Here is a 27,704-nt window from a genome sequence, read left to right as displayed (position 1 = left end):
TGATCAAATTAGCTAATAATCTATGATCAGGTGAATCATTATTCACGGATACAGAGATCTGTCAGTGTTGGGTGGCTGGCAAATGTCAGATTTTATCCACCTGAGAGAGTAAAACTGATGTTAAATTCCAGAATATTCAGCGTTTTGACGAGTATTTTCCTGCTGACTTAAATAAACACGGTCAGAGTATTCCCTTATGTCTCCAAAGTCAATGTGGGGGCTGCCCTGTCCTGATTCTTTCCCTGTATCTGTGCAGAGAGCTGGGGTAGTCTCGGGGCTATGTGGTCATGCCCCGCTGGAGAGGCACAAATATGTGCTGAAGTCACTGCTTTTATGAAGTTCGGCAGTTTCCTCCCAGCTTTCTCAGGAAGCCAGAGGGGAGGCAAGGTGCTTGGCCAATATTTCTCCTGACTAGAAAGACTTCCTGTTTTTTTTTTAGGGGGGAGGGATTGCTGGAACTGTGTGGACACACTTGTGGGATGGCATATTGCTCAATTTTACTGTAATTTACACACTACATCTCATAGAAACTTGTCGTAATGTGCAACAGAATATGATGGCGTTGCTTCCTGCACCGTCACTTGTGCTGCTGAAATGGACGAGGGCTGTGATGGCAGCTGAGAGTTAAAAGAACAGAGAGGATAAAATCTAAGGCTACCTCAATTATGGACTGGAGATAAGTGGCTATCTTAAGTTCTGGCTGCAGTGGCAGCTGGTTCCAGGATTCACGCCCTAAATGCTTGATGTTTGGATTACAGCCTTCCTGTCATAAACTAAGGAAAGGACACTTCCCATTAGATTGTCTCGGTCAGCATTCTATCACAAAAATAAATCCTTGTATGTGTTACAGTCTGTGCTGACTTGTGCCATCTGTAGTCTGTTTCTCAAAAAGGGTATCCCAAACCTTTCCCTTTCCTACCAGAGTCCCTACTTCTCCCATGAGCTTAAATTCCACATGAGTAAGTAGAATGATGTCTAACACGTCCTCCTGTATTCACTTTTGTGGTTGTGCTGGGGTGTGCCACTGATCTGAGCCGACAATGAATCACATACAGAACAACAAGGAACCATCGTTTTAACCCAGCGTCATCACACAGTGAAGCTGGGCCAGAGAAACACGTCACTGAAAAGAAGATTTCAACAATCTCTGAATTTGTTGTTGTCTTGTTCTATTGATAGACACAAGAGAAATAAACACATATAAAACAAACAAAGCGTTTTCAGATATATGCATTTCTGTCTGGTATTTCTTCTGCAAGAGCAAAGAAATCAGATGACGTTCAGTTTTTAATAAAAGGTTATGAAAAATATTATTCCCTTGGTTGGTGGCTGGAGGGGAAAACAGACTCTCAACTGGTGAATTATCTGGTTTCTGAGGGGCTCATCTCCAAAAAAGCAGCTTCTGTCAGCACAACGCAGGATACAAAGCCAGGAAGGACGTCCTTCCTCTGTCCTCCTCTCTCTCATTTCTCACCTCTCACCCTATAACATACAGTATACTGTACATCTCTTTAACAGCTTTGGTTGTCAAAATAAATCAAAAGTTTACAGTTTTTTGGATACAAGAATGATATAAGTAAGATGACTGGGGTCTGGGATGAAGTAGGTGCAGATGTGACTGTTACATCTGGCTGTGCTCATGTGGTGGTTGGCTGATGGTTTCAGTTTTTATGGCACCAACAGGTTGGCAAAAGGTGCCAGAGTTTCCATCTGTGGATTCAAAACTCCATGCTCATGTCATCCTGTCTGAATAAAACTGTCACTTTAATATACATGTAGGCTATAACAATAAATAAAAAAATTGATTTAAGTCCATCACATAAAAATCAGTGCATATGAGCAGTAATTCTAATGCCTTATGACTTTTAATGTGATAAAGTATTCAGTTGTTCTTTATGCTGTTAGACAAAATAAAAACAGTGTTGGCACAGTGCCTGCAGTCACATCATCACAAACCAATACTGTTAAACCGTCAGACTCCACAGAATCAGCTGTTAGACGTTTGTCTGGGGTTTAAGTTACCATCAGTCATTTTAAAAGTTGTAAAAAAGCCACATTGACATCACTACTCATGTTGTGCAGATCTCAGTGTTTATTTTTACTCTAGTTTCATAGCTATTACAGATGGGGTTTTCCCCCCAATTGTTTATTTGTATTGTGCATTTTCTTTCTTTTTAATTGCAGCCCCCCTGCTTACACTAACTACCCAGTTCTCCTCTTAATTATCCTAAACAAACATCCATTGATGCTTCTGCAAACATGACACAAAACACTTCCTGTTTGACTTGAGGATTTTGTTCCTGGGAACAGCATTAACTGGCACTGGCAGGAAATATAAAAACTGTCATTACATGGCTCACTATATGGTATCACAAGCAAAATAGACATTTACTGAGGAACTTGATGACCCAGTTTCAGCCATCAGTTTAGTGTAATTGCACTAAGACTAGTGCAGAGGAAATATACTGCTTACTCTTTCAAAAAAAAAAAAAAAAAAAGTGCTTTGTCAGCAACGGTGGAGCTTTCCTCCCTGGCTAAGGCTCTTCTTTCCCTTCTCTCCATCTACAGCTCACGTTATGATGCTCATTGTACATAATGTTTAGCTGTTACTCCGATATCATATGAAGTTGCTTTGCTCATCCAGTGTTGTGGAAGCGGACCCACAGTGCTGGCAGAGGAAGATGGGATATGTTCATGTTTTTCCGTTTGCCATTGTTAGAAAACGATTTCTGCCACAAATGTTGAGCAACAAGGGATTCTTGCTTCATCTCAGCCAAGCCTTCGCCATTTTCTAGCCAGTCTGCCCCCTTACACAACAATAACCAAAGAAAATCATATGTTTCCAATCACATTTCATATTCTATTTAAAACAGCAGAATATGTTCTTGCAGGAACAGTGAACGCTAACTGCAACTACTTTTACTTATACTTATTCAGAAGTAATTGTCACTGTATTGGAAAATGAAAGCTGCACTAACTGAAGTTTTGGCCATGTGGGCACAGCAGAAACAAACTGTGAACACAACACTGACATATTTTCGCTGTTTAAGCTGATGTGGCTTCAGTTAACCAGTTGCTTATTTACACATTCAGCGGATGCAGCATTAGCATTCATTTGGAGTCATGTTTTCGGCCACCTACAAAATGCAGGTTTAATATTCACTCTCCTTTTAGCTCTGTTTTAGTCTCCACTGACTCTCAAGAGAAATCTCTGGCTCTTTAGCTGCTAAATGTTCCATAAGTTCACCTGGTATGTTACTGCATGTCTGCTATACAGGCTATAGGTAGCACACAGTGGGATTTTAGGGCTTTCTTTTTATTTTTTTTGTGTAGAAAACAGTAGCTTGCTGCTGCTGATAATGATGCTATCCCAGTTACACCTTAAAGCTGCAGGCCCCTGAAACCAAAACAAAAAGCTTAAGGACGATATAAGGCTCCATTAGACTGAGGGGAGCTGCAGAATCAAGTGTTCATTCTCTGTGGGTGCCTCAGGAGCAACCTCTTTCACATGCAGTTTATTTAAGGACACACAAACCTGTGATTTTCATCTCTTGAACGTGTCTGTTTTTGTCATAATAACTATCTTCATGACCCTTTTGAAAAGTGAGGTGGTGATAAAAACAGACCACCATTGTTAAACAGTGTGTGTTGTTAAAAAATAAAAATAAAAACTAATGATATTATATCTATTGTGGACATGTTTTTCATGACCCACTTAATTTGGTGTAAGACCTTGCGTGATTTTGTGCCACATGAAGAGCCCGCCCCCCTCCCGGCTGAAATGTGCAGCGTCGGGCCTGTCAGTGAGTGAAGGGTTAAACTGGGAGTCCGCAGCAGTCTCTCCTCTCTGTCCGCTGCTTTCAGCGGAAAACATCTGACTCCTGCTCGTTTTTCCGACGCCGTGTTTGATTGTAGTCATTTTTGCAGAGCAGCCGCGGAGGCATCACGGGGACGAGAGGAGAGAGGAGCCCGTCTCTCTGCGCGCTTTCACACGGGTACGGCTCTTCTCCTGCTTTTCACTCTGTTTCCCATCTGGGCATTAATTAAAGATTCATCACAGCCTTACAGGCTGACGTTTGAAGGAGTTTTAGTTTGAAAAAAAAAAAAAAAAAGTAGTTTGAGTTCGCCTGTAAAATCATAATAAACACAGGTCGGTTTGTGAAAGTGGAGTCTCAGCCTCAAACGGACTCCGTCGATGGCGCATCACTTAGGGAGCTCAGACTTCACCCACTGTTTAGTTTCATTTGTGACTCACTTCGTGGTCTTTTCCTGCCTCGACTGATGGAAAAACAACGCGTTTTCTGCCTGTTAGTTGTCTTTTCAGATCACTGCCTCCTGTGGCTCCAACACATTCACACGACATCTTTTTTTTTTTTTTAATCTTGAGACAATTACGACGTTCATTAACTTTTTCATTTGCATCTCCCGTCCACATCTTAGTTTTAGAAGCAAAGCAGCCTTCTCTCTGTATGAGAGTGCTGCATGCTCTCTGCTCTCACTGGGCCTGTGGTATTTCACCATCTCATTCACTTGCAGACTGAGTCATTCCCTGATTTCCTCCAGATGTGCAGTAGTTTACGTTTCCTGACGGCCCAGGATTGTGACATTTCTGCCTTTGCGCTGCACTTATTCTGCTGACCAATATGAATTTACACTTGTGTTCTATGGCTAAGTGCTCTTTGTGTTGTGACACTGGTGGATGCTGTAAAAAAAAAAAAAATCTACAGATTTTTCCTCTCCTTCCTCTGGTAGTTGTGACAGCCTTTTGAGCTGCTTGTTAAAATGTAATCCTTTAACTGAAATCAGCAATGAACAGCTTACATTCTGCCCTTTTTATTAGCCTCTCCTCCAGCTAGTGGGACTCTGACACCACTGCGGTTACAGGACAAGTGCAATCATGTGTCATGCTGCGTGTAAATGGAGCATCAACAAGTGTTTAGGGTCTTGTTTTTCCACGCTTCCCTGCACAGCAGCAAAAACAGCCTCTGAACCTTGCAGGAATTTAAACGTTACCATGGAAAACCAAACACATGAGGACTTTCCTTGTATGTTCCCTTGACTTACACTGGCAGAAGTGAAGTTTTTATTGTTTTACAGCTGCACAGTAGCTCTTGTGATGTAACCCTCATACAAACAGCAATTTTAAAAAATAATGTCTTGAATAAGAAAAACATGCTCCATTCACAATCCAACTTTGCACCGTCTCTACTGAGTCTCTGTACACTTGTCAGTGTCTGATATGGTCAGGTGTGATTCACAGAGAGGTCCCTTTTAGCACTAAGGTGGCTCGCACTCACTGACCTGAAAGTTCACATCTGTTATCTCATCCTGTATAGCTCTCATTTCCATGATGAGTCAAACTAATTGCCTCTATGTTTTTTTTAATCCTGAGCAGTAACTCAGGACCAGACTGTCATAGTCTTTCAGTCTTTAGATGAAAATATTCTGAATTTGCAAGGTCACACAGTTGCATTTGGATTTTTTTCCTCCTTTTTTTTTTTAGGATCATTTTATCCTGATTACACATCACCATTTTATTAAGTGTAATGATTTTTACAGACACCTTGAGAACATCATGAGTAAATGATCATTCCAAAGGCTCTAATTTCCGTTTATAGTTGCTTAGCTGGGCATCACGAGATCTTTTGCTTCGCTAGCGTAAGATTAACTCCAGGTAATTGCTCAACCTTTGCCCACATTCAACCTTTGGTCTGTCCTATGGTACTCACAGCCTCTTTACACTGGTAGCGCAGGCAGTGTAGCCTCTGGAAGTGGCCCTAAAGGTATGTATGTCCCTCACAGAGCTGTGTGTGTGTGTGTGTTGGTTTTATTCCACTGGCTGTTCAGAGCAGGAGTCCTCTAGAGCATTTTTTTTTTTTTTGTCCAGCTGAATGCATGTGATTGTTAGCTTGATTGATTAAGTGAATAAATGGTGATAGTGATGCATATACATAAGAGTAAATTGCTATGCTTAACGCAGCTGAGGAGATGTGGGTGAAAATCGGCGGCAGTTGCACCCGCTGCGATCCATCGCCTTGTGTTTCCTGCAGAGGTTTAAGTGACAGATTTCAGTTTGCTGGCACTAAAATCGATGATGTTATCGTTGATCTGCATATGCGTATGACTGGCATGCCGCTAGTCTGAACCACAGCTTACACAGCTCAGTGGATTTTTATGGGGGTGACAAATTTCATGATGTGACAGCACTGTTACAAAATGTGCTTTTCTTTGTCAATCTGCACATTGACAGCGATGCCCAGTTACTCCATCCTACATGAGTAGGAAAAGGCCGGTGGCCGGATTTCAGTACATTTTTAGGAGGTTGACTGTGAGCACTGCCTTTCTTTAGCTTTAGGATTAATTTACTCCACTGCTGAACTGACACAGCATGTGTAAAGCTGGGTTAAAGTGTGTGTTTTCTGTGCTCTTCCCCATATGAGGCCATGATGTTTTATGGGTCATATGTCCTGTTACTCTTCTCCCTCTTGACGGTGTTTCTGTGGTTGTAAATGTTTACTGTGGATTGTTAAAAGAATATGATTGTTTATGATGTGCAAAAGAATCCTCTCAGCAGCTACTTACAAAAACCTCTCTCCAGAAGTCACAAAGTATTTTAGTTGGAACCAGTTACTGTCCAATATCTTCTTTGCAGTTTCATCAAGAATGAGTATTAACCGCTCATCTTCCCCTTTTTTTTCCCATCACACTACCATACTTCACTTCTCCAGACTAACAACGAGAGAAGCATGTGTGGGTGTTAAGAGTCATCTGCTCGGTTGACCTTGCTGCCCCCGAACACGGAGCTGCACGTCTGCTTTACCCCCGACTGTCCACTTGTCCAGTGAGACTCACTCCACACCATGTCTGCAGAGGTGGAGAACAGCGTGCCCGTCCCTGCCGATCCCAGCGTCGCCTCCCCAACTACGGGCTCAACCTCCAACAGCCCTCCCGCCTCCCCTGCTACACCCACATCCAGGGTCCCATTCAAGAAAGAGAAGAAGAAAGGTAACTGATGGAAGAAGACACGCTCATGAACATGCCTTCATGAAGACTTTCGAATAACTATTTATTTTCAATATATTTTTAATAATAATAATAATAATTTTCCTGAATTGTTTTTTACAGTTGCAGAGAAGACAGATGAGTACCTGCTGGGCAGGTTTCAAGGTGATGGTGTGAGGTACAAGGCCAAACTGATTGGCATCGATGATGTCCCAGAGGCCCGGGGAGACAAGATGTGCCAGGACTCCATGATGAAACTCAAGGTGCAACATCAGACCTGAGACTTTGCCCTGGTAGCTTTGTGATTAGTGACACTGTTTTAAGAGGATAGCAAGTTAAAGGTGCCATCTGTAATGTTTTACAATCAATTATTTATTAGCCTAGTCACATAGTCGTGTACATTTCGTACATTAGAGGCCATCTGCAACTGAAAAAATGTGTGTCATGGCTTGTCAGGCACTATTCTTTCAAAGTTTTGCAGTGGCTCATTCAACTCAACTGCCTGCAGAGGGTGACCTTGTGCAGAAACTTTACAGATATCAGCTTTAAATCCGTGGTCATGATTTGTTTACTTACAAAAGTAGAAAAAAAATATGTGATTTTTTTTCTCACACTAGGGCATGGCAGTAGCTGCTCGGTCCCAAGGCAAGCACAAACAGAGGATCTGGGTCAACATTTCCATGTCAGGCATCAAGATCATTGATGAGAAATCAGGGGTGAGTTCTGCTGTTTTCCACCATTACTGTCAGGTCGCTCTCTGGAGTTCATCAGACCTTATTAAAACCTCTGTCCTCGTCACTCAGGTGATTGAACACGAGCATGTGGTGAATAAGATCTCCTTCATCGCAAGAGATGTGACAGATAACCGGGCGTTTGGATATGTGTGTGGAGCAGAAGGACAGCATCAGTTCTTCGCCATAAAGACTGCACAGCAGGTAACAGTAACAATCAGACAGAAACACAAACTCACACATTCACACTGTTGTCACATGTGTTCATACTGTTAATACCGTGGACAGCAATGAAAATGTGCTGTCTTTTTGTCTCCACGCAGGCAGAGCCCCTGGTCATTGATCTGAAAGATCTGTTCCAGGTCATCTTCAACTTGAGGAAGAAAGAGGCAGAGGCCTCACAGAAGGTAACTGGCTCCGAGGCGTTTGACTTCAAACTGGAAAAAGTTTCTTTTTTTTTTTTTTTTTTCTTATTAAAAGTTAGACAGTGAGAACATTTTCTTCCTGAGAGAAAAGCATTTGGTCATCTGGGACGTTTGACAGGGTACACACTGTATAACCCTCATGAATGTCAACACTGCCTCTCTGTGCTCTTTCAAGGAATCACATCTTGAGACATTCCATTGAAATGATGCAAAATGAAACATGCCTTAGGAAATTAAGAAAACAAGTATAATCATTAACAGTCTACCTCTGCTTACAGGCTGAAAATGGCAGCGCAGTGGTTGAGGTAAGCACTTGGAAGCACTTGTTTTCTTCAAATAGTTCCTCTCTCCCTTCCTTCAACCTTCTATTTTTCTGTTTTGTTTTCAGAATGGAAACGACGCCTTGCTAAACATGGACGGTGAAGTAAAAAGAGCCCAAGTATGAATCCCTGCTCTGTTTGGAGCCGAACATTGTATAAAATATCTCCTTTCTAGTGGTTATAGTATCTGGATAAATACAGTATGTTTCTGTTTCTTTCTGACATCCAGCCAGTGGAACAGCTTGACCTATTTGGAGCCATGTCGACCCCCCCAGACATCCAGGCTCCAAATGTAAGTGTGGTGCCACAGTGTCAAATGTTCCCTTTATCTGGACCTCATAGTGGAATTATACTTAGTCAGTGAAGCGTAGCTGGGTATTTACACTATTATACTTACTTTTTATACATCTCAATCGCAGCAGGCTTTTAGTGCAATATTTCCTGCATTACTCTTGTTGGCAAACAGAAAATGAATAATGATATTGATACAGTGAGTGCAGTAATAGTAATCTGGTTTGCTACATGCTCCCTCTTGTCAAAAATATGTTTCTAAAATCTGATTTTGTGTGTTTGTAAGAAATTATTTGCTCCAGGGAATAACCCCAGCACCTCCTGGATCATTGTTGTGTGTGTATGTGTGTTTGTGTGTGAACTCAATTCTAAAAAGACTATAGTTTTGTGTGTAATCATTATATCTTTGTGCATCAAATTTAATGATTTGTCATATTTAGGCTTTATGCAAAACAGTCTTTTAAGAATTGAGTTTATTCTTCATGTTTACCAATCTCATCGTTGTTCATTAAACCTTTAAAGCTGCTACCAGTAGAATTTTCTTTTTGTTCGACTTTGGTGACACCTGGAGGTCAATATTGGTAGTGTTTTACATCATTCCTGCTGAGGCAACCTACCAGCTTGAGTTTCAGGTGAAATAGCTAGTGCTGACTGTAGCATATTTAGACTACCTTGCTGTTGTTGAAGGCAAGTGGGACTTTAGTAAAAACTTAGCTTTCCATGTTGGAGATGGACCATCAAGTTTAGTTTGAGGTACATATTCTACAGGTAGCAGCTTTGAATTGCCATGTCTTTTCACACCATGTGATTCATTTTTCATTGTGTTAACACATATGTTTATCTCCTGTTGCAGAAGTGATTCATACATCTTTTCTTCTCTCCCACTGTCCCTCTCGTGTTAACCAGGACTCAAATGATATTCTCTTGCTGGACTTTTCTGCTGAGGTTGACAGCAATCAGAATTGCATAAAGGGAAATTCCTTTATAACTTCCTGTGCCCCTGACCGCAGGGCATCTCCCCCTACAGAGAATCCCTTTGCCTCGACATTTGGCTACTTTCCAACACCAGACAGTGACCCTTTCAGAGATGACCCCCTTTCTAAATCGCCCACTCACGGGTCAGCACCCGATAATTCACAGGTCTTTCTCTCCACCAATCACCTAAACAGCACTGCTGGCAGCACTAGTAAGACAATTATTAATGGTGGTTTGAATGGAAACTCTGAACACCTTAGTCAGCAGATAAATGGGTTAACCAGTAGGACCATGATTCTTGCTCTCAGTAATGGACAGTGGCCACTAGGTGGCAAAATAACTCAAGGCAGCACAACTACCATGATGGACGGAAATGATTCTGGACCAGTTCTCTCAACCAAAAACCCATTTTTTGACTCTTCTTTGACAACTCCCCCTGTCAGTAATGGCATAAGTCATCACCCACAAACCCCTGTGACTCATAGCAAGGATTCAGTTGTCATAAACCCACCTCCGCAGAGCTCTAAGGCTGGACGAGGTCGAAGGAGTGCAAAGGTGAAATTCCAAAGCCAGATAAATCACAGTAGAGGTGCATGTGTGATGCCTGAAAATGGGGTTTCTGCACATTTTCCCGAGTGTAACTAGTTGCTAACATCTCCCTCTCTGAGCATTTGCACTATGCATTGGTGTCTGACAGGATATGCTAGAGGATGCATTGCGTTTACAAGGCCTGTAAATGTGACGAGTGGTTAAGGGCTTGTTGTTTGGATCGGTTCTGTCTTTTTGCATGCACATGCTTCTCTAACTGGCTTTGGGAAACGACACTTTGACTGTGCTGCAGAACAATCAACCTCACCCTTTGTCATCTCTGCTCATAATCAATTTTCTAACATTCATGCTGCAGTGGTAACAACGCTGGTAAGTGGAGAAGCATGCATTTGTATCAGTGTTCAGGTAAATTGAGTTTATTTCTGACATAGGTAAATATAAAATAAAAAATAATAAGATAAATAAAATATTTGTTGCTGTAGTTTATGAGTAACCATGTATAAAACGATGTAAATGTTTGCAATGTTACTTCATATTTTTGTTTTATTTTTTGTGACTAGTCCACATCAAGTGATCTGTTTGGAGCAGAGCTGTTTGCTGCTCCTCCCACGGAGGGATCATCTGCACCAAATGACTTTTTCAACAGTACACCTGCCAGCTCTGCTCCCTCCTCCTTAGCTGCTCTGGGTAATACACAAGAGGGGAACTTTGTCTGGGATGCAAATGTGTTTTCCAGGTTTTTTTGTTTCATTCCGTTTAAGCTTCCATGTTACATTTTTTTTCATATTCAGGGAATCTTCAGTTAGGTCCTCCAGCTACCACAAGTATCCCTGCTGCAGGCATGTGGGGAGCCTCCACCACTGCACCCTCCATGTTTCCTATGCCAGGAGTGACAGCTCCAGGCCCTAGGCCCAACTTCCCACAGCCATCTGCCTTTGGTGGTCTTCCCATACCTCCCACAGCCTGGGGCCAGCAGATGCCACCTCAGTTTGGCATCCCTCCCAACACCTGGGGCCAGCCTCCACCAACTGTGCCTGTTGGTGCTCCAGGCTGGGGTCAGCCCGCAGTGACCAATCCTTTCCACGCGGGCGCATTCCCTGCAATGGGTGACCAGCAAGGTCCATCACGCCCTCCACCTAGACCTCCTGCTAAAGAGGCTCCTCCAAAGGTAGAGAACAGTGCCTTCACAGCTTTGGACCCTCTTGGGGATAAGGAGAAGAAGACTGGAAAGGACATGTTCAAAGACTTCCAGATTGCCAAGCCTCCAGCCATCCCAGCGAGGAAAGGCGAGCTTGTGTCCAACTCCGCTCCAGCCTCCAGCGACAGTGAAGCAGGAGCGTTTGATCAGTACTTTTCCAGTAAAGTGGGCCTGCCTCAGGATGCTGCAGATCATGATGACTTTGATATCAATCAAATGCCAGCAGTTAACGGTAAACCAGCTGCATGATGCATGGAGATAAACTTTGCAAGTTGATATGACTCTGAGATGTGTCACTAATAATCCTCTGTCATGTGGCTGTTTAGATGTCCGTAAACCTGCTCCTGCTTCAGCTGCAGCCCCTGCTTCAAGCTTTAATCCTGGCCTCCTCGAGGCCGCCTTCTCTTCTGCTCCTGTCGCAAACAACTCAGCTCCAGCCCAGGGACAAGGCCTCAATCAGGACAAGTTTGATGAAGCATTTGGGGCCCCAAATTCCAGCCCGTTTGGAGTGCCACCTGTAACTATGCTACAGAGATTTATGCATAGTCACAAATTTACAGCATATCAAGCAGCTAAGAGTCATAATTTGTAATTTTGGTCTTTTTTTTTTTTTCAGACTGCAACTGTTGGTCAGAACTCTGGTTCAACAGCTGCTTTTGGAGATCCCTTTGGAAATCCCTTTGCTTGACCCCAACTTTGTCCACAAGTAAGTGTTTTGATTGTTTACTTCAGAACATGCTTCATCTGTTCAGGTTACAGACAATTTTTACAATTTTCTCTTGTTTCCTTACAGTGGAAATAGAGTCAAAGGAGCAAATGGAGATCCTCACATAAAATATCATCTTTGGGACAATCTGCTACATGTGCAAGACAATCCAAAATCCTCGGACTCTTCTAACTCTTGTCCCTGACCCACCCTTCTTTTACACCTCCACCTGTGATAGTGTTTTTCTTTCTGTCCAATCAGTAGTCCCCTTATTTCTGAAGACCACTGATCTAAGAAGTAAATGTTATGTCATGATCTGCTGAAGAAAGAAAAGTGGTGTGTGAGAGGAAGTATGTCCAAAGAGGTTCACTGCTGATGCTGTGTGTATTAAAGAAATAAAAATAATTCAATCACAATGCTGCATGGTGTTGACAAGTCAATTGCCTTCTTCAGAGAGAGTTAATGAATCAGCAGTTCGCAATCTACTGGGGCTTCAGCAGTAAGGTAAATATACTGTATGATTCACAAAAATGCAAAGGTCAGAGTTCACCCTGCATGGTGCCAATTTTTGTTTTGCAGCTACTCAAAAAAAGACTTCTATAGGGTATGTACATTTATTTTATGTTATACAATTTTGGACACATAGAGAACCTGATATGACATTACATAGGTGAACTATTGCACTAGTGAATATGTAAAAATAATCAGACTCAAGCTTGTAATTAGAAGTTTGAGTTATTACCATCATATGAGGTCATCGCTGATTTTGTATGTACTGTTCTAATCTACAACTGTAAGTATATCTGTCAGATAGAAATTTGTGGAGCAAACAATGCAGTATTTGCCTCTGAAAAGTAGTGAAGTATAATCATGAAAATGCAAGTATCTTAGAACTGCAGCACTTGAACAGTAGCCTACCTGCACAATCCCACACAAAAACGTGTCAATATGTCTAAAAGGGGAAATGAAAGGGCAACAGTCCTTCCATTTATGCATTAATGATATAAAGAAAGTACCTAAAAAATGAGACCAGTGTATTACCAGTGGCAAGAAGTAACTATTTGGGATTTGTTTATTCACCTGTATTTAAATACAATTTTGAGTAATGCTACTTTACTATTTCTGTTTTCTTTTACTTAATACCTCTATACATGATACTCCAGAGGGCAATATTGTACTTTTTACCCCACTACATCGATATAGGACTTTAGTTACTGTGTACTGTACTTTGAAGATGAACATTTCACATACAAAACAAAATGATCTGCTTATAAAATATGATTGATTGCTATCATAAAACCACCCAATCAAAATTAATTTTACTCAAACTACAACATGATGCTACAACAATAAAACTACAAAATGCTGCTTACATGCTGATGTATTAGTATTAACAATCCAGTAATTTGATTTTTCTTTTTTCAAATGAATACTTGTGTAGCTTACTTCTACTCCTTCTAAAATTATTTGTAGGACTTTAATTTAATTTAGTGTTTTTACACTGATATATTGTTACTACTCAAAGAAAATATCTTCAAACACTTCTTGCTTGAGAAATAAAGGGCCAGTCTTGCCCACTGACTGAGGCATCTTGCCTCATCCTGCCCTTTGCAGCAACCTAACTACATTTCCCATAAATCCTTTCACTCTCACGAAACCAACGCGTCAACAAAAAAAAAAAAAAAAAAAACATGGCGGAGTAATGTGTGCATGGAGTCCGCTATTTACCACTCCACCTCGACAAATGAAGGCTTGTTTCTCCCAGAAAACGACATATACTTGAACAGGTACGTTGTTGCGAGCGAAACAACACACGTTGGCGTATTTTAACGACAAATGTAGCTGCCGTAGCTGCTCAGCGTTAACGACAGGACGGTCCAACCGTGGGACACTCGCATACCCCAAGTCTTGTCGTGCGAGTTTTGTTTCTAAGCTTAGAGTACTTTTCGACTTGTTTTGTGCATTGTGGGACGTGTGTCTACCTCTCGCTCGTTTGAATGTGGTGTGTTAGCTTGTGTAACTTCTGGTGACATTTCCTTGTGATTTTCTTTACGGTCAGACTTAACGGCTTTCCGGCTGTCAGCGTCCAGGTCCTGTCAGTCAAACCACTAGCTAAGGTGTGCACAAAACCAGTGTGTGCCTGCTAGTGGTTTATCTGTTGTGTTGCAGAACTTCACGTTAGACTTATGGAGAGAAACCCCCATGTATGATAAATATTTAGCTGGTTTGCCAGCCTTCTGTCCAACAATAACAACAACAACAACTGAGTTTCAGCTAGCTAATCTCCCTAAACTTGTCTTCATGATCTCTAATTTCTATATCAGTTTGGGAAATACAGTGCTGTGCTTGGGATGTTTAGATTCTTATCCATCACGCAGTACCACAGGGGAGGCGTCTGATTGATCCTAAATTCATTCTGCAGCTTGAAAACATATAGAGTTATCAGGAGCAAGGACTCCTGCTGCAGCAGATGGTCTGGCCTCCACAGAGCCCTGATCTTAGCATCATGGGATCAGTCTGGGATTACATGAAAAGACAGTGTAAATCCATAGAATAACTGTAGCTAGTACTCCAAGATGTTTGGAACAACCTACCTGTCGATTACCTTGAAAATCTGTGCACCTATGAGAACTTGATGACTTAACTCATCAAGTTGTGTATGATGTAGTCAAGAGTCTGACATTGCACTTAGGTAAATCCTTCATTCATACAAGGCCAAATGATGTCTGTGACTGTACTTAAGAGCATTAGTCTTCTGTACTTGTTTAACTACAAAGTTTGTTTCTATTTAAGACACCAAACCATATATTTAATACTTGTGCTGATAAAATGATATGATTATGTAAGGACAGCAGCTGGAGTTTAAAGGCGAGAATATAGCAAGTTAGTTTAGCACTTTGTTTTGAGAGTTTTGGACATTGAAACTTTGTTGTGAAAACAGAGCCAAATTAATCATAACCCGGAGAATATTAGTGTGATTATGTTTTTTGTTCAATCCAGTCACTTTATTGAAGAGGAATAATTATGTTGTTGACGGAGTGAAATTTGTCCACAGATCAGTTGGTCTATGTACAACTCAGGTCATATCCCTGATGTTTTTTTAACCACACTTTAGGTTCATGACCTCTGTAATTTTCTTTAGCAATGTCTCACTCAGCTGGTTGTCAGGTTTTTCCATTGGAGTATTGATGCAGCTTTGGCTTCCTGTATGTTTACAGGGCAAAATGTTCCGCCGGTCAAGATTTAGCATTCGGCCGAATGTCAGTACGGCAGGGAGAACAGCAGCAACACCTCAGGAAGCCCCTTCAGCAACTCAGGAGGCCAGTGAGACCCCAAGAGACGTCAGTGACAGCACTCCTACTGCCGTGACAGATACCAAGTCTGTTGTGACTCCATCAGAAAAACCTACAGCCTCAGGGTGAGTAACAAACATTAAATTGCTTCTAACTAGTCCTTATGTTGTGAATAGCAAAAACAGCTATTGTTACTCCTGTTTTTAGGGATGGCACTGACCAAAATGGGGAAGGTACCAGCTCCTCAGCTGCAGTCCAGAGAAGGAAGCGTTTTACTGTCAAGCCCAAAGTGGCCCCAGGCCGGCCCTCCACTCTTGCTCGGACGGCAAAGTCCCCTGTGAAGGCAGTCTCTGAAACTCCTGTTGAAGTCCCCGGCTCGGACCTTGACAAGTCATCAAAAGTCACACAAACTGGGACTAAAGCAGCCCCTGCAGGACTCCAGTCCCCAAAGCGACGAAGGCCTTCAGAAGAGAGCAAGCAGGCCACTCCACCCACCCCTGTTTCGTCCGATTCTCCAGGACCTTCAGCTGACCCTCAAGTTGAAAAACCACCAGAGCAAACCAATCTGCCAACAGACAGTGGTAAACCGTCAGGCAGTCAAGTTAAAGACGTTCCTCCCAGACCTCCAGATAAAATACCTCCCTCTCTACCTGACAAAGAAGCTGTCGAAATATCAGAGAAGGCCAAGACGCTGGTGTCGTCAAAGAGTGGACTTTCACTTTCACCACCAGCCCTCTCCTTGAGTAGACTCCTGAATGACCCATCTGACTTACAGAGGCTGGCAAAGGCCCAAAAACTCAGAGAGCTGCTCAGACAGGAGAGACACAAAGAAAAGGTGAGTTAAGATTATTCCTCCCTCTCGATGCTTTTTAAGTTTAAGAACATATTGATTAGATGTATACAATCAGATTTATTTTCATTCATTAAATTAAAGGAGTGGTATAATTTGATGTTCCAGAAAGTCAAGAAAGCTAAGTTACGTCCAAAGGAATATACTTTAGATCCTGCCAAAATGACCATGAGGGACCTAATCCGTTATCTGCCAGAGTCCAACCCCATGACGTAAGTGTCTCTTCAGCAAGTTTGGCAAGATTGTGTGACATTTAATCTTTACCTCCAAAGATAATGTTTTCTATTGATTATGGGACTTTTTTTTTTGGTTCCTTTTCCTATGTGACTGTAATTTGCTATTTTTCCAGGTCTACTTTGGAAGAGTCAGCTGAGGAGAATGAGACTGTGGTCCCACCTTCACCAGTAAGAGAAGAGTAAGTTTATCCCATCATCATTTAAAATCTCTTTCATTTAAAGTTTTATTGATATTGTATATAGTGGGCAACAACATGACACATACAGTGTTAGCTTCATTCTGACTTTATATCAATAATGCTTGTGCCCTCCCTTCTGCCTGATGTTTGCAATGCAATCCCTGCAGGTCTCCAGAGAGAGCGCAGGAACCTGAAGAACCTAAAGTGCCGAGCTCGAGGGAGGAGGAAGAGGAGGTGGCTGAGGAAGAGCAGGAAGATTCGCTCATGGTTCCCCAGGTCAAAGTAGCAGAGGATGGCTCACTGATCATTGATGAAGAGAGGTCAGTGGACTGTTAAAAGCCACAAAATATATTCTTTCATGTTTATCTGCTTCCCTTCGCTCAGTTATTGTAGATAAAAGGTTATACACACTCAAGTTTTTCATTATTTTGATATATATTGACTAAAAATGTCTCGAAATGCATCCACACTGTCCTCTAGAGATGTGACTTTTTCCATGATATAAACATTGCTACATTATTATGATATTGGAGATGATGGAATAATTTGGCAATTTAATAATATGCTTTCAACTTGCGTCTCAGCTTGACAGTGGAAGTCCAGCGAGCAAAAGGACCAAACCCAGCACAGGATCGAGAACCCATCTTTGAGCGTGGCTCCACTACAACTTACTCAAGCTTCAGGAAAGGGACCCATTCAAAACCCTGGTCTAGTGAAGGTTGAGCTGATACATCCTGAATAACAATATTATAATAACACACAATTTGCTCTGATGCCTTGTTCATAGTTGGTTTTAATTTGTTGCTTATCTGCTGGTTTCATCAGAGACAGACATGTTCCTCTTGGCAATTAGTATGGTGGGGACAGATTTTTCCATGATTTGTCAGCTGTTTCCTCACAGAGCTCGATCAGAGATAAAGGTTAGTGATGACAACTGATATACATATATTTATAGAGCATGGTAACAATAAGCCAACTCACTGCTTAGTAGATATATAAAAAATATATGTTTTATTAATTGGACTGATTTAAATTTCCAGAACAAATTCAAAAAAGAAGAACGAGAGAATTCCTGGAGGATTGATAAAGCTTTCAGTAAGTATTCAGTTGGCCTTTGTTTAGTTGGTTAAATATGACATTAAATTATTAATATTTTAATGTAACATTTACTATCAATTGCTTTGTAGGAGAGAGGCGCAAGCTGGACATAGAGTATTTTTCTAAGCTGCTGGAAAAAATTCTGGAGGTTCAGAAAAACAGGAAGAAACTCAGGAAACTTGCTGAGAAGAACACCCCCAAGAAGCACAAGAAAAAGGCAAAGGGTAACTATCTTTGATACTCAGTGTGTATTATTTCATCATAACTTAATGTCTGTCTGGCATACATGAGTTTCAGTTCAATTGAGCAATCCTTGTGTGTCCTCATTCCCTCCACAGGCAAAAAAGCTGCAAAGAAACTGAGTGATGTGGAGGAGGAAGATGAGGAAGATGAGAGTGAAGTCCCTGATTTGGAGGATGAGGAGGAGGGAGAGAAAGAGAACGAGGATCTCTGTAATGATGGAGGGGACCCTGTTTCTAAGCCCAAGAGACAACGCAAAAGAAAGACCAGACAGGCTGCCGTGAATGAGGAACCAAATGAGAAGAAAAACAAAACGGGTGAACAGAGCAATGAACAAGGTACAGGAGCGTTCAGTTATTTTATGAAATTGTTCTTAACTTGGTAGATTTAGCCAGTATAGGTATGTAGATCCATGGGAGCTAAAAAAGCAATGGACAAGGTCTGGGGACAAGCAGTATTTAAAATTCTAAACTTAATTAAAAAGTGACCAGGGTTACCCCTGCATGTCCATCTGTGCTTGGCCCTTGTTGATTGCTGCTTGCAGATTAATTTTGCTTTGCTTGTATGCTCAGGCGAGGCCTGCATACCCGAAGACCCTAAGGCAGCACTTCCCGAAGACCATACAAGTCCAGACATGTAATGAAACTTTCAAAATGTTGTTTTTGATAAAGCATTTGTATGCATGTCAAGTTGGAATTAAAATACTCCATCTAATAATCAGGTCTGAAAAGAGTGAGAATGTGAACGCATCCAAGGACACTGCAATCAAGCCAGCTAAACTCTCAAGAGGCAGAGCACCGAAGCCACTGCTGCCTTTGGGGCGGAAATGGGGTAAAAAGCCTCCACCAGCTTCCACAAAGGGCAAAGAGACTGCAGATCAGATGCAGTCAGATAAAGGGGACGAGAGCGTGAGTGATGGAGCGTCCAATGAACAGGTCATTATTTCAGTCTTAGTTCAGAGTCATCAGATCTTTCTACACATTGTTACTGTACCATGCTCAAAATTCTTCTGACATTTTAGGAGAATAAAGATTCATCACCATCAAGGAAAGCCAATAAGAGGAAGTCAGCCAATGCTGACATTTCCTCTGAAGAAGAGGATGCCATCGTTCAGCCTCAGAGACCTACCAGGTACAAAATATCTCATGTCTACATTGAAAGACTCCCATTTCTATGATTTTAACTAGAAACATTCTCATTCCCAATTGCCCCCAAAGAACCTACTTTATATTTTTTCGTATGCTTTTATATATATTAGAAAATTATTAGAATAGAATATGAGTGGTTCATCAGTGTATGCTTGTGTTTCGTAGGTATGGGAGAGTGCCCAAACCCATCAATCCCTTGAATTACCCTGCCAAAGATGATGCGCACACCTCTGCATCTGATCCAACTTCTGCCTCACCAGAGGGATCCACTGCTTCTGCTGCCAAGGCTAAACCCAAATGCTCAGCCAAGAGGGGAAGATCGTCAAAAGAAGAATCAGCCCAAGAGTCCAAAAAGCCCAAACTAGTGACCCTCAGGGCCTCTCGATCAGAATACAGTGATGAGGAGAATGAAAAGGAGAAGGATCATGAAGAGATTGAAGAGGAGGAGCAACCTGCATGTAGCCCCAGTAAGGACAGCAGTGCCCCTGTGTTTGTACCTGCCAGCCTGCGCTCCCTGCAGCCTGTGATTTCAGAGGTGGAAGAGACTATGGAGGAGGTATGAGAAATGGTTTCCCATCAGGTCTTGCACAGATACACAAGTCTTATAACATGCATTTTTTTTAAGTTTTTGCATTAGTTTTTCTTTGTGCATGGTTTCACATTCCATAATTCACACCCTCCATTCTGCCCCACCCCCCATCCCATCCCATCCCATCCCTAGCTTGATATCTTGGCCAATATGCCTGATGTGTTGGGCATCTCCCAAGATGCACTGTGCCCTGATGCCTCTTGTGAGCGGGTACAAAATGAGGCAGGCACAGCTGAACCATGTGAACATCAGTTGGACCTGCTTGTTGTAAGTGTCCTATGTCTAAAATTTACTACCAGTCAAACTAAATTGTTATCCCCAGTTACACTTACAACATTAAAATCTAATCTTAAAGATCCAATCTGTATAGTTTTATCGACATTTGATATTTTGAATTTCTCCCTTTTCAGTTTTAGTGCATGTATGTTGTTTGTGGTTGGATCACGCAATCATCATCATTTCCAGCTTGGTTTAGTTTTTGCAGACGTTAAATGAAGAAAAGCAACAAATATTAGTTTAAATAGTGATGCACCTAGCCTTGCTATTTTTTCTTTTGCTCAGTTGGATGGACTCGTAGCAACATCTGCGTGCTCAGATGTAATCAGCTGACAGATGTGATATGTAATATATTTGCTTCCTTTGCAGGATGTAATAGATTTCCTGTCTTCAGAACACACAGAAGGTATGTTGAAGAGGTAGTCTGAGTAGCTGCTAGTGGACTACTCATATTTTGAGATTCATTTCATTCAAGTATCCATTTTTTGGGGGGGGGGTCTTTTTGTTTCAGTATCTGAGGACGAGAGCTACAATGAGGCTGCTCAAACCCTGCTGACCATTGGCAACCTGACTCATCTCCCTCAGTCAGTACAGAATCAAATAGACACACAAGATCCCATAACAGGTTAGAGACACAGAAGCTAAAATATCTCTCATGTTGGAATTTTGATCTAATTTGCTTTAGATTATGTTACAGTAAATTAAAAATGTGCCATAATGTTAAATTGCAGGGACAACATCAGTCAATGTGATCGAAACTACACAACACCCAGAGGAAGAAACTGCACCAAAGCCTTCTGAGCAAGAGGAAAACACTGCCACTCCGATTATGTCTGGTCATAGAGTCCCAGAAACATCAGAAACTATTACTACTGTGGAGTCACAAAACAGCACACCAGACAATGGTGATCTTCCCATTATTAAAACCAATGATCAGATGTGTGGTGAGCAGACAACTGTTTCTGATATGGACCCTAGCCCTCAATTACAGTCAGGTCCGGAGAGCTCAAAGCAAAATTCTCCACAGACCAGGAGAGGACGCGTATCCAGGGTGAAACCTAAACCTAACCTCGGCCGAGCCTCAAGGACTGCACAAGCCAAATCCCCACCGGACACATCAACAGTACAGACAGCTGGAGAGGGCAACACAGAAGCTGCCAACCTTCAAGTCCCTCAGTCATTATCAGCTCCTGAACAAACATCCCCTCAGATACCAGAATATTCTCCAACATCGTTAATGGATGCCACTGTCAGTCAGGTAGAGTCAGGTGCAGCCACATCAGATCAGAGCATCCCAGAAAACCAGAGTCACTGCTGTTCTGATGCCCAGTTTGTATCCACTGGGGAACAAGCCAGCAGAGACAAGAGCTCAACATCTGAGTCTTCAGATGAAAAAGTGTTGTCTCATGCTGAAATAATTCTGAGTTGCCCTAATAATTCAACAACATCTAACACATCAGTCACAGAATCCCAAGTTGAACAAGAGTCAAACACAGATTCTGTCCCAGTCCAAGAAGGCAGTCAACATTCTGCTGCTTTTGTCACAGCTGTAGATTTACCTATCAGTCAGAGAGCACAGAGTGAAGTTGCAGCTACCTGCCAGTCTAGAAGGAGTCGATTGCAAAAAGTCAAACCCAAAACAAACCTACCACAAACATCAAGAACTGCTCGGTCAAGACCTCAAACCACAAAAGACTCTGTAGAGAAAAACTCAAGCCCAACTCCAATTTCCAAAGTCCATGAAAAAACAATTACAGACGTTGAACCAGAAACAACATGTGGCACCTCTTCTGAAAAACCAAGTGAAAGCACTGGTCCTGCTTCAGTTTTGATTCCATCATTGGATTTAGGCTCTACTCTTACACCCACAAAGGAACTTTCTACAACTGAGGAGAAAATGACAGATCTTGGACTTGTTGGTAAGGTATACTCTGTTGCAGCAACATCAGATCAGAGTCCCTCAGAAAACCAGAGCCTTTCTGAAGAACCTTTTAAATCCAGTAGTAGAGACACAGGGTCAACATCTGAGTCCACTGAGGAAAAAGGGACAAGTCATGATGGAACAACTGAGAGTAGTAATAACCTGGTGACATCTGACTCGGCTGTCACTGAATCACAAGTTGGACAAGACACAACTCCAGTCCAAGAGAGCAGTGACCAACCTGCTACATGTGTTACACCTGTAGAAGATTTAACTATCAGTCACAAAGCAGAGAGTGAAGTCACGTCTACTTGCCAGTCTGGGAGAGGGCGATTACAAAAAATGAAACCCAAACCAAACCTAGTGCAAACATCAAGAACTGCACGGTCTAAACCTCAAACCACAAAAGCCTCAAGCCCAACTTCAATGCCTGAATCCTCTGACAATAGAATAGCAGAGGTAGAAGCACAGCCAATTTGCAGTATCACCCTTCCTGCAAAATCAAGCCAAGGTACTGGCACTGCTTCAGTTTCAGTACCGTCACTAGAACTTTGCACTACTCATAAATCCACAGAGGAATTGCCTTCAACTGTGGAACAAAAGACAGATGTTGAACTAAACTCAAGCTCACAGAGTTCAGAACCAACTGTATCTCAAAGAAGACGATACTTTCCCAAGGTCAGACCCAATTTAGGATCATCCACCAGGACTACACAGACAAAGTCACAGCCAAAGAATATCAGTAAACCCTCAGCACAAGAATTTATGGACACCTCTTCACATGTAACCTCAGAACAACCTGTGGATGATTCACAAACAGAGCTGAATCTTGCAGAGAAAGACCACAGCCACTTGACAGCAAAACACTGTCAATTAAATACAGAACTCAGCTCTACAAGATCTGTACCTGCAGAGTCAGAAGAGACACTACACAGTGGAAATGATGAGGATACATCCTCTGATGGAATTGTCATTGCTACATCTTGGTTTGCTGAGAATCAGTTTATGTTGACAGACTCAGTTCCTGAAAATAAAAATGGTGAGAATTCCACATTTGGGAGGGATTCTGAAGTGAACAAAATGTCAAATAATGACAGGTTAGAGGCTGGACCTTCTTCACAAGGGGATTGCAAGCTGGATATGTCCACCAGAATTACAGAGACAAATATCCAACCATCAGATGATCCAGCTGAAGTTTCAGGTGTTCAGTCTTCAGAAGAGGGCTCCACAGAATCAAAAATAGATTCTGTACTGGCTGATGATGCCTGCTCCATACCTGATCCAAAAGAAGGCAGCCTCCAGCCATGTTCAGAAAGTGACTCAGAGTTAAAAAGTCAAAAAGCAGTCCAACAATGTTCAGAAACCCAGAAAACTAATCAAACATCAAAAGACAAATCTCAATCTGCCCGAAGGTAAGACGTGAGTCATATTTTCCTGATTCTGTGTCAATATTTTGTCCTCAAATAGGTAATTGACAATATAAATACTGTTGTCTTATTTACAACCTTATGTTTGAAAGGAATTACAAGTAGAGGTTCTTGTTTTAACAGTTTATTTCCCCTCTTAAAGCACTAATGATACAGACCTGACTGACTCTTCCAAGCCTTCAAAAAAAGCCCCTCAAACTCATAGAGGCAGGCTTATTAAACCCAAACCCAACCTGGGACGCAGCAGTCGACCTCAACAACCCCAGCAAGTCCAGAACACAACACAAGCAGAAGCAGGTTTGGCACCCTAAAATAAAAGTTACCTTATTGCCATGAATGCTGAGCAGATTTTCAGGATCACTGCCACTAATGGTTCTTCTTTTGCACAGATTCTGGTGCTCACTCTGAGGATGTGAATGCTTCAGTTTCCCACCAACCTATGACTGAACTCCGACCTGACATTCAGGAACCAGTAGAGGGAGCTGTTGAACCATATAGTGGCCAAGAGGGCCCTTCAAATGATGCTGAATCCCTGCTGGGCTCTTTGACAGAAATTATTGAACAACTGAGTCAACATGACCCTCCCACAAATGACGCTGGACCTTCCCTGGGTTGTGTGACACAAGTACAGGACAATTCTTTTCAGGTAAGATATGAATCACTTTGAGCAGGAGCTATATATAGCCTACATATGTGTCTTAAACTTGTACATGTTGGCCTTGACCAGTTCACAAATTTTATATTATATAGCACTGATTTCCAACCAAGGATATTTGTATTCCAAAGATGGTGGTAGAGTAGCTCATCTAATCTAAACACTGACTGAAATAGTTTACAATAATGCTGTGATACAGTTGTATGAAAGCATTGTTGTAGGCTAACAGCATCCATTTTTATATAATTATTAGTTTGAATGACATCCAGTTTAAGGTAATTTCAAATGAACACATTTGGAACATTACAGGTAGTGTCACAGGGGTAGGGGTACTTGAGTACAGCTGACAGGGCTGTATGGCTGGGTCTGACAAAAAGCTTGGGAACAACTGCTATGCATTATAGCACCAGCAAAACACTACACAAAGTTATTGCCATGATTAACAAAACTTTGAAAAAGCATGTGTGGAGTTTAACTTGGTCAAGAACCCCTTAACACATTTAATACTGAGAATGTTTTCCCTGATTCCTTTATTCCTAGAACACATCAACAAGTACAGAGGGGACCCAAATTCATCCAAGTCTCACAATATTTCCAGACAGTAAGTCAAACATACGTCACATTCCACTTGCATCAGATGATTTGAATCATATACAGTATATACATGGCTTTGGTGAGAACCTCTCTCTTTCTCTCTCTCACTCAGTGCTGTCGGAGCAGGTGCCTCCAGATCCAGATGAACCGTTTTTCATCCTCTCACTGACTGAGATCCCAGTCTGCTCATCAGGGCAGGTGGCGGACAGTGCAGCCGAGCCCCTCCCTTATCTTCCTGTAGCAGATGCATCAATACAGCAACACAGGTTTCTGCCTGCCTTTATCAGCTAGTCATCCAGTTAAGCATGGAGCGGAGATGATTTTGTTTGGTATCTGATTCTGCAACCTCCTTCACCCCTCAGCAGTGTTCCTGGAGAGAGTTTTGCATCAGCAGGAGATGGGTCTCTCTCTAAAGTCCCTGCGCCCATATCCGTGGAGGAGAGTGGTGAAATGGGCCATATGAGTGTAAAAGATACTGGGCTGGACTCAGCTGCATATATTGTGAGTAAAGTTGTAAGCAACCACTTGTATCTGCAGTGTGATCAAATCTCTATATTTGTCACACATTTTCTGTTTTTTTTACCCCTCACCAGGATTCGATCACGGACAATCCAGTGGATCCACATGGTAGAGGGATTACACTATTTGTTGTCTTTTTAAACTAGTGGTTCATGTTGTATTACTTGTAGTTAATGTTGATTTTGTGTGTTTTTGGATCAGAGAGTACTACAGTCCACCCACCTGAATTACCAGAGACTGTAGAGAAAAATGATGAGACTGAAATTCCACCTTCAAAGGAGAGACTAACAGGAACTGGAAGAAGAGGTATGCAAAGGATAAAATCATACTCATCACATACACTCTCAGCAAACTGGACAAACCTATTTCATCATGCACCCATCTCTCTTTGAACCAGCCAAACTGAAGGTTAAGCCCAATACTACAAAGAAGAAACAAGCCAGCAAGAGCCTTGCTACAAACATCAGCCAGGACTCTGAACTTGCTGGGGCTTCAGTGCAGTCAGAGGCCTCTGATGCAACAGCAAAAGGAGATGATGAGGTTGTCAATGAGCCACAGAAAAGTGGTGGTGATCAAGTAAACATTGAAAAGGAGAGTCCGACGGGTAGGAAGGGCCCTGAGGATCAAAGCTCAGGAGCACAAACTCAGACTACTAGGAGGACCGGTGTTAGGAATAGGTGAGGAAAAGCAATTAAAAATAATTAAAAGGTTTGTAATAACTGTAATAATTTAATAACATCTACTGATTGTCAAAAGTTTTAAGCCGTGCTAGCGGCTTTGTGAGGATGTACTTAATGCAAACATCTGCATGCTAACCTGCTTACAGTGACAGTTGTAAGAGGCTGATGATTAGCAGGTAATGTTCACAATCTTAACGTAGTGATTTTAGCATGCTAACATTTGCTAATTAGCACAAGTACTATAGAGGCTGATGGGATTGTCATTATCCTTGCAGGAATTTGGTCATAAATGAAAAAATAATAATAATAACCAACATGATAATTCAGCATGGATGAAAAAATGATAATTTATTTTTATTTTCCAATTCCTGACAGGAAACCCAAAGATTCCCTTTCCTTGCACTCTGACATGAACAGCACCGCTCCTTCAAGTGATCCTTCACCAGGCAAAGCAGCTACCAAGGGCCCCAGGGGCAAAACTCCCCGCACGAGAAAACACCTTACCCCAACAGCACCTGTACCTTCAACATCACACAGTGTCGCTCCCAAACCCAATCTGACACATCTGCCAGAGGAAACCCACTCAATATCTCATACCACTTCACCAGCACTAACAGACTCAGATATTGAACTGACCACTGAACACAACCGACCGTGCTCAGACCAAACTCTTAGCACTTCCCAGTCTACAGCTGAGGTGAGGAGGATACACAGGCTACAGAGATGGATGGAGAGTTGTCTTAATTCAGTGTAGTTGATTACAGCCTGACCCTTTGTCCTTTTTTGTTGTAGGTTTCAGCTCCCCAACAAAGTGACTGTGTGGAGAGCAGCTCTACAGAGGAGGAGCCCACCAGCGTGTCTCAGTACTTCTTAAGTGATATCTTTACAGAAGTGGAAGAGGGATAAAAAGCCATAGAGAGGTGGAGTGAGAGGAGGAACCTGCCAGTGGCTTGCCTTTTTTTTTAAAGATTTAAGTTATCTCTGTAAAGGTTAATTTATAACAGAAAGGCTGTTTTTTTTGTTTTGTGTTTTGCTGTCAGTTGTAATAAAGTGACTTTGCATTTCCGTTACTGACAAACACATTTTCATTTTCATAAGTGCTTGTCAGAGTGAAAATGTGTCACATTAATAACAAACACTGGTCAATCACTAGTTTAACTGAAGGGGGTGGCAGCATTTTCCAATGGTTCATTAGTTTTCAACCCTCAGATCTCTTAATTTGTTAATTAACCAACTGTAACAATGTAAATATTGTACAATAGCAAACTGGTTCTTGATTTTTTTTTTTTCCTCCCATATTGGTTCAGTTTTAACACAACATGGATATCAAGAAGAAAAGCATAACCACATAACTTAACATCATGTACACATGTACATTTAAATGTATTATCTTTTTAATGCCTCTTCTGTGAATTTCTGTGCTAATTTGTATTAATTTATTCAATGCTACAATTTTTATTTGTATTTGATAAAAAAAACAAAAAAAAACCAATGTCTTAAAATTGGCTTTTCATGTATTAAACAAAGACATAAGATACAGAATCTAATTTAGTCTAATTGCATTCAATAAGTTATGAAAATTCACAATGTGCAGAGCAGAGGTAGTAAAGTGTTACCCAAGGAAAATAATGGCTAACTAGGATATAAGACTTTTTGTTATACTGTATATAGTGTAGTGTTCAGATTCCTATGTTTGATACTTGAAAAAAAAACAGTGTGTGTCCTTAAATGTTTCATTCTACAACATATCTGAATAAAAAGTATTCCTCCACCACTACTGTATACAGTCCTTATTATGATGA

At 41.6% G+C, this 27,704-nt stretch overlaps 2 protein-coding genes across 6 annotated transcripts; both read left to right on the top strand.

Moving 5' to 3' along the window:
- Nucleotides 1-3,806: 3,806 nt before the first annotated feature.
- Nucleotides 3,807-12,613, top strand: dab2 (DAB adaptor protein 2). 4 transcript variants are annotated; one of them, XM_071465361.1, is made up of 15 exons: nucleotides 3,807-3,995; nucleotides 6,729-7,005; nucleotides 7,126-7,265; nucleotides 7,620-7,718; nucleotides 7,806-7,937; nucleotides 8,057-8,140; nucleotides 8,437-8,463; nucleotides 8,547-8,597; nucleotides 8,708-8,770; nucleotides 9,676-10,299; nucleotides 10,854-10,980; nucleotides 11,085-11,723; nucleotides 11,818-12,008; nucleotides 12,108-12,197; nucleotides 12,285-12,613. In XM_071465361.1, the coding sequence occupies exons 2-14, from the start codon at nucleotides 6,861-6,863 to the stop codon at nucleotides 12,177-12,179; spliced, it is 2,394 nt and encodes a 797-aa protein (XP_071321462.1). In that variant the 5' UTR covers nucleotides 3,807-3,995; nucleotides 6,729-6,860; the 3' UTR covers nucleotides 12,180-12,197; nucleotides 12,285-12,613. The 4 variants fall into 4 exon arrangements, with proteins under 4 accessions (XP_071321462.1, XP_071321465.1, XP_071321464.1 ...); XM_071465363.1 differs by lacking the exon at nucleotides 3,807-3,995 and adding an exon at nucleotides 5,697-5,783; XM_071465364.1 differs by lacking the exon at nucleotides 9,676-10,299 and having other exon boundaries at nucleotides 3,808-3,995.
- A 1,239-nt stretch (nucleotides 12,614-13,852) lies between these two features.
- On the top strand, nucleotides 13,853-27,676 carry LOC139611071 (transcription factor TFIIIB component B'' homolog). Of its 2 annotated transcripts, none has more exons than XM_071465360.1 (29): nucleotides 13,853-13,984; nucleotides 15,416-15,615; nucleotides 15,698-16,325; nucleotides 16,449-16,552; nucleotides 16,690-16,755; nucleotides 16,923-17,075; nucleotides 17,340-17,473; nucleotides 17,581-17,675; nucleotides 17,796-17,850; nucleotides 17,943-18,077; nucleotides 18,192-18,431; nucleotides 18,666-18,729; nucleotides 18,815-19,028; nucleotides 19,115-19,224; nucleotides 19,407-19,797; nucleotides 19,963-20,097; nucleotides 20,476-20,512; nucleotides 20,618-20,731; nucleotides 20,838-23,439; nucleotides 23,597-23,751; nucleotides 23,844-24,100; nucleotides 24,650-24,710; nucleotides 24,816-24,969; nucleotides 25,069-25,204; nucleotides 25,297-25,330; nucleotides 25,424-25,528; nucleotides 25,620-25,899; nucleotides 26,278-26,599; nucleotides 26,695-27,676. In XM_071465360.1, the coding sequence occupies exons 2-29, from the start codon at nucleotides 15,422-15,424 to the stop codon at nucleotides 26,806-26,808; spliced, it is 7,089 nt and encodes a 2,362-aa protein (XP_071321461.1). In that variant the 5' UTR covers nucleotides 13,853-13,984; nucleotides 15,416-15,421; the 3' UTR covers nucleotides 26,809-27,676. The 2 variants fall into 2 exon arrangements, with proteins under 2 accessions (XP_071321461.1, XP_071321460.1); XM_071465359.1 differs by having other exon boundaries at nucleotides 25,066-25,204.
- The last annotated feature ends 28 nt before the right edge of the window (nucleotides 27,677-27,704 follow it).

The sequence above is a fragment of the Trachinotus anak genome, unplaced genomic scaffold, assembly GCF_046630095.1.
Source record: "Trachinotus anak isolate AG129_WGS33_773 ecotype Australia unplaced genomic scaffold, CSIRO_AGI_Tana_v1 ptg000028l, whole genome shotgun sequence".
Lineage (NCBI taxonomy): Eukaryota > Metazoa > Chordata > Actinopteri > Carangiformes > Carangidae > Trachinotus > Trachinotus anak.
Note: the sequence above shows the minus strand (reverse complement) of the source record. Positions and strands in the feature narration are given on the sequence as shown.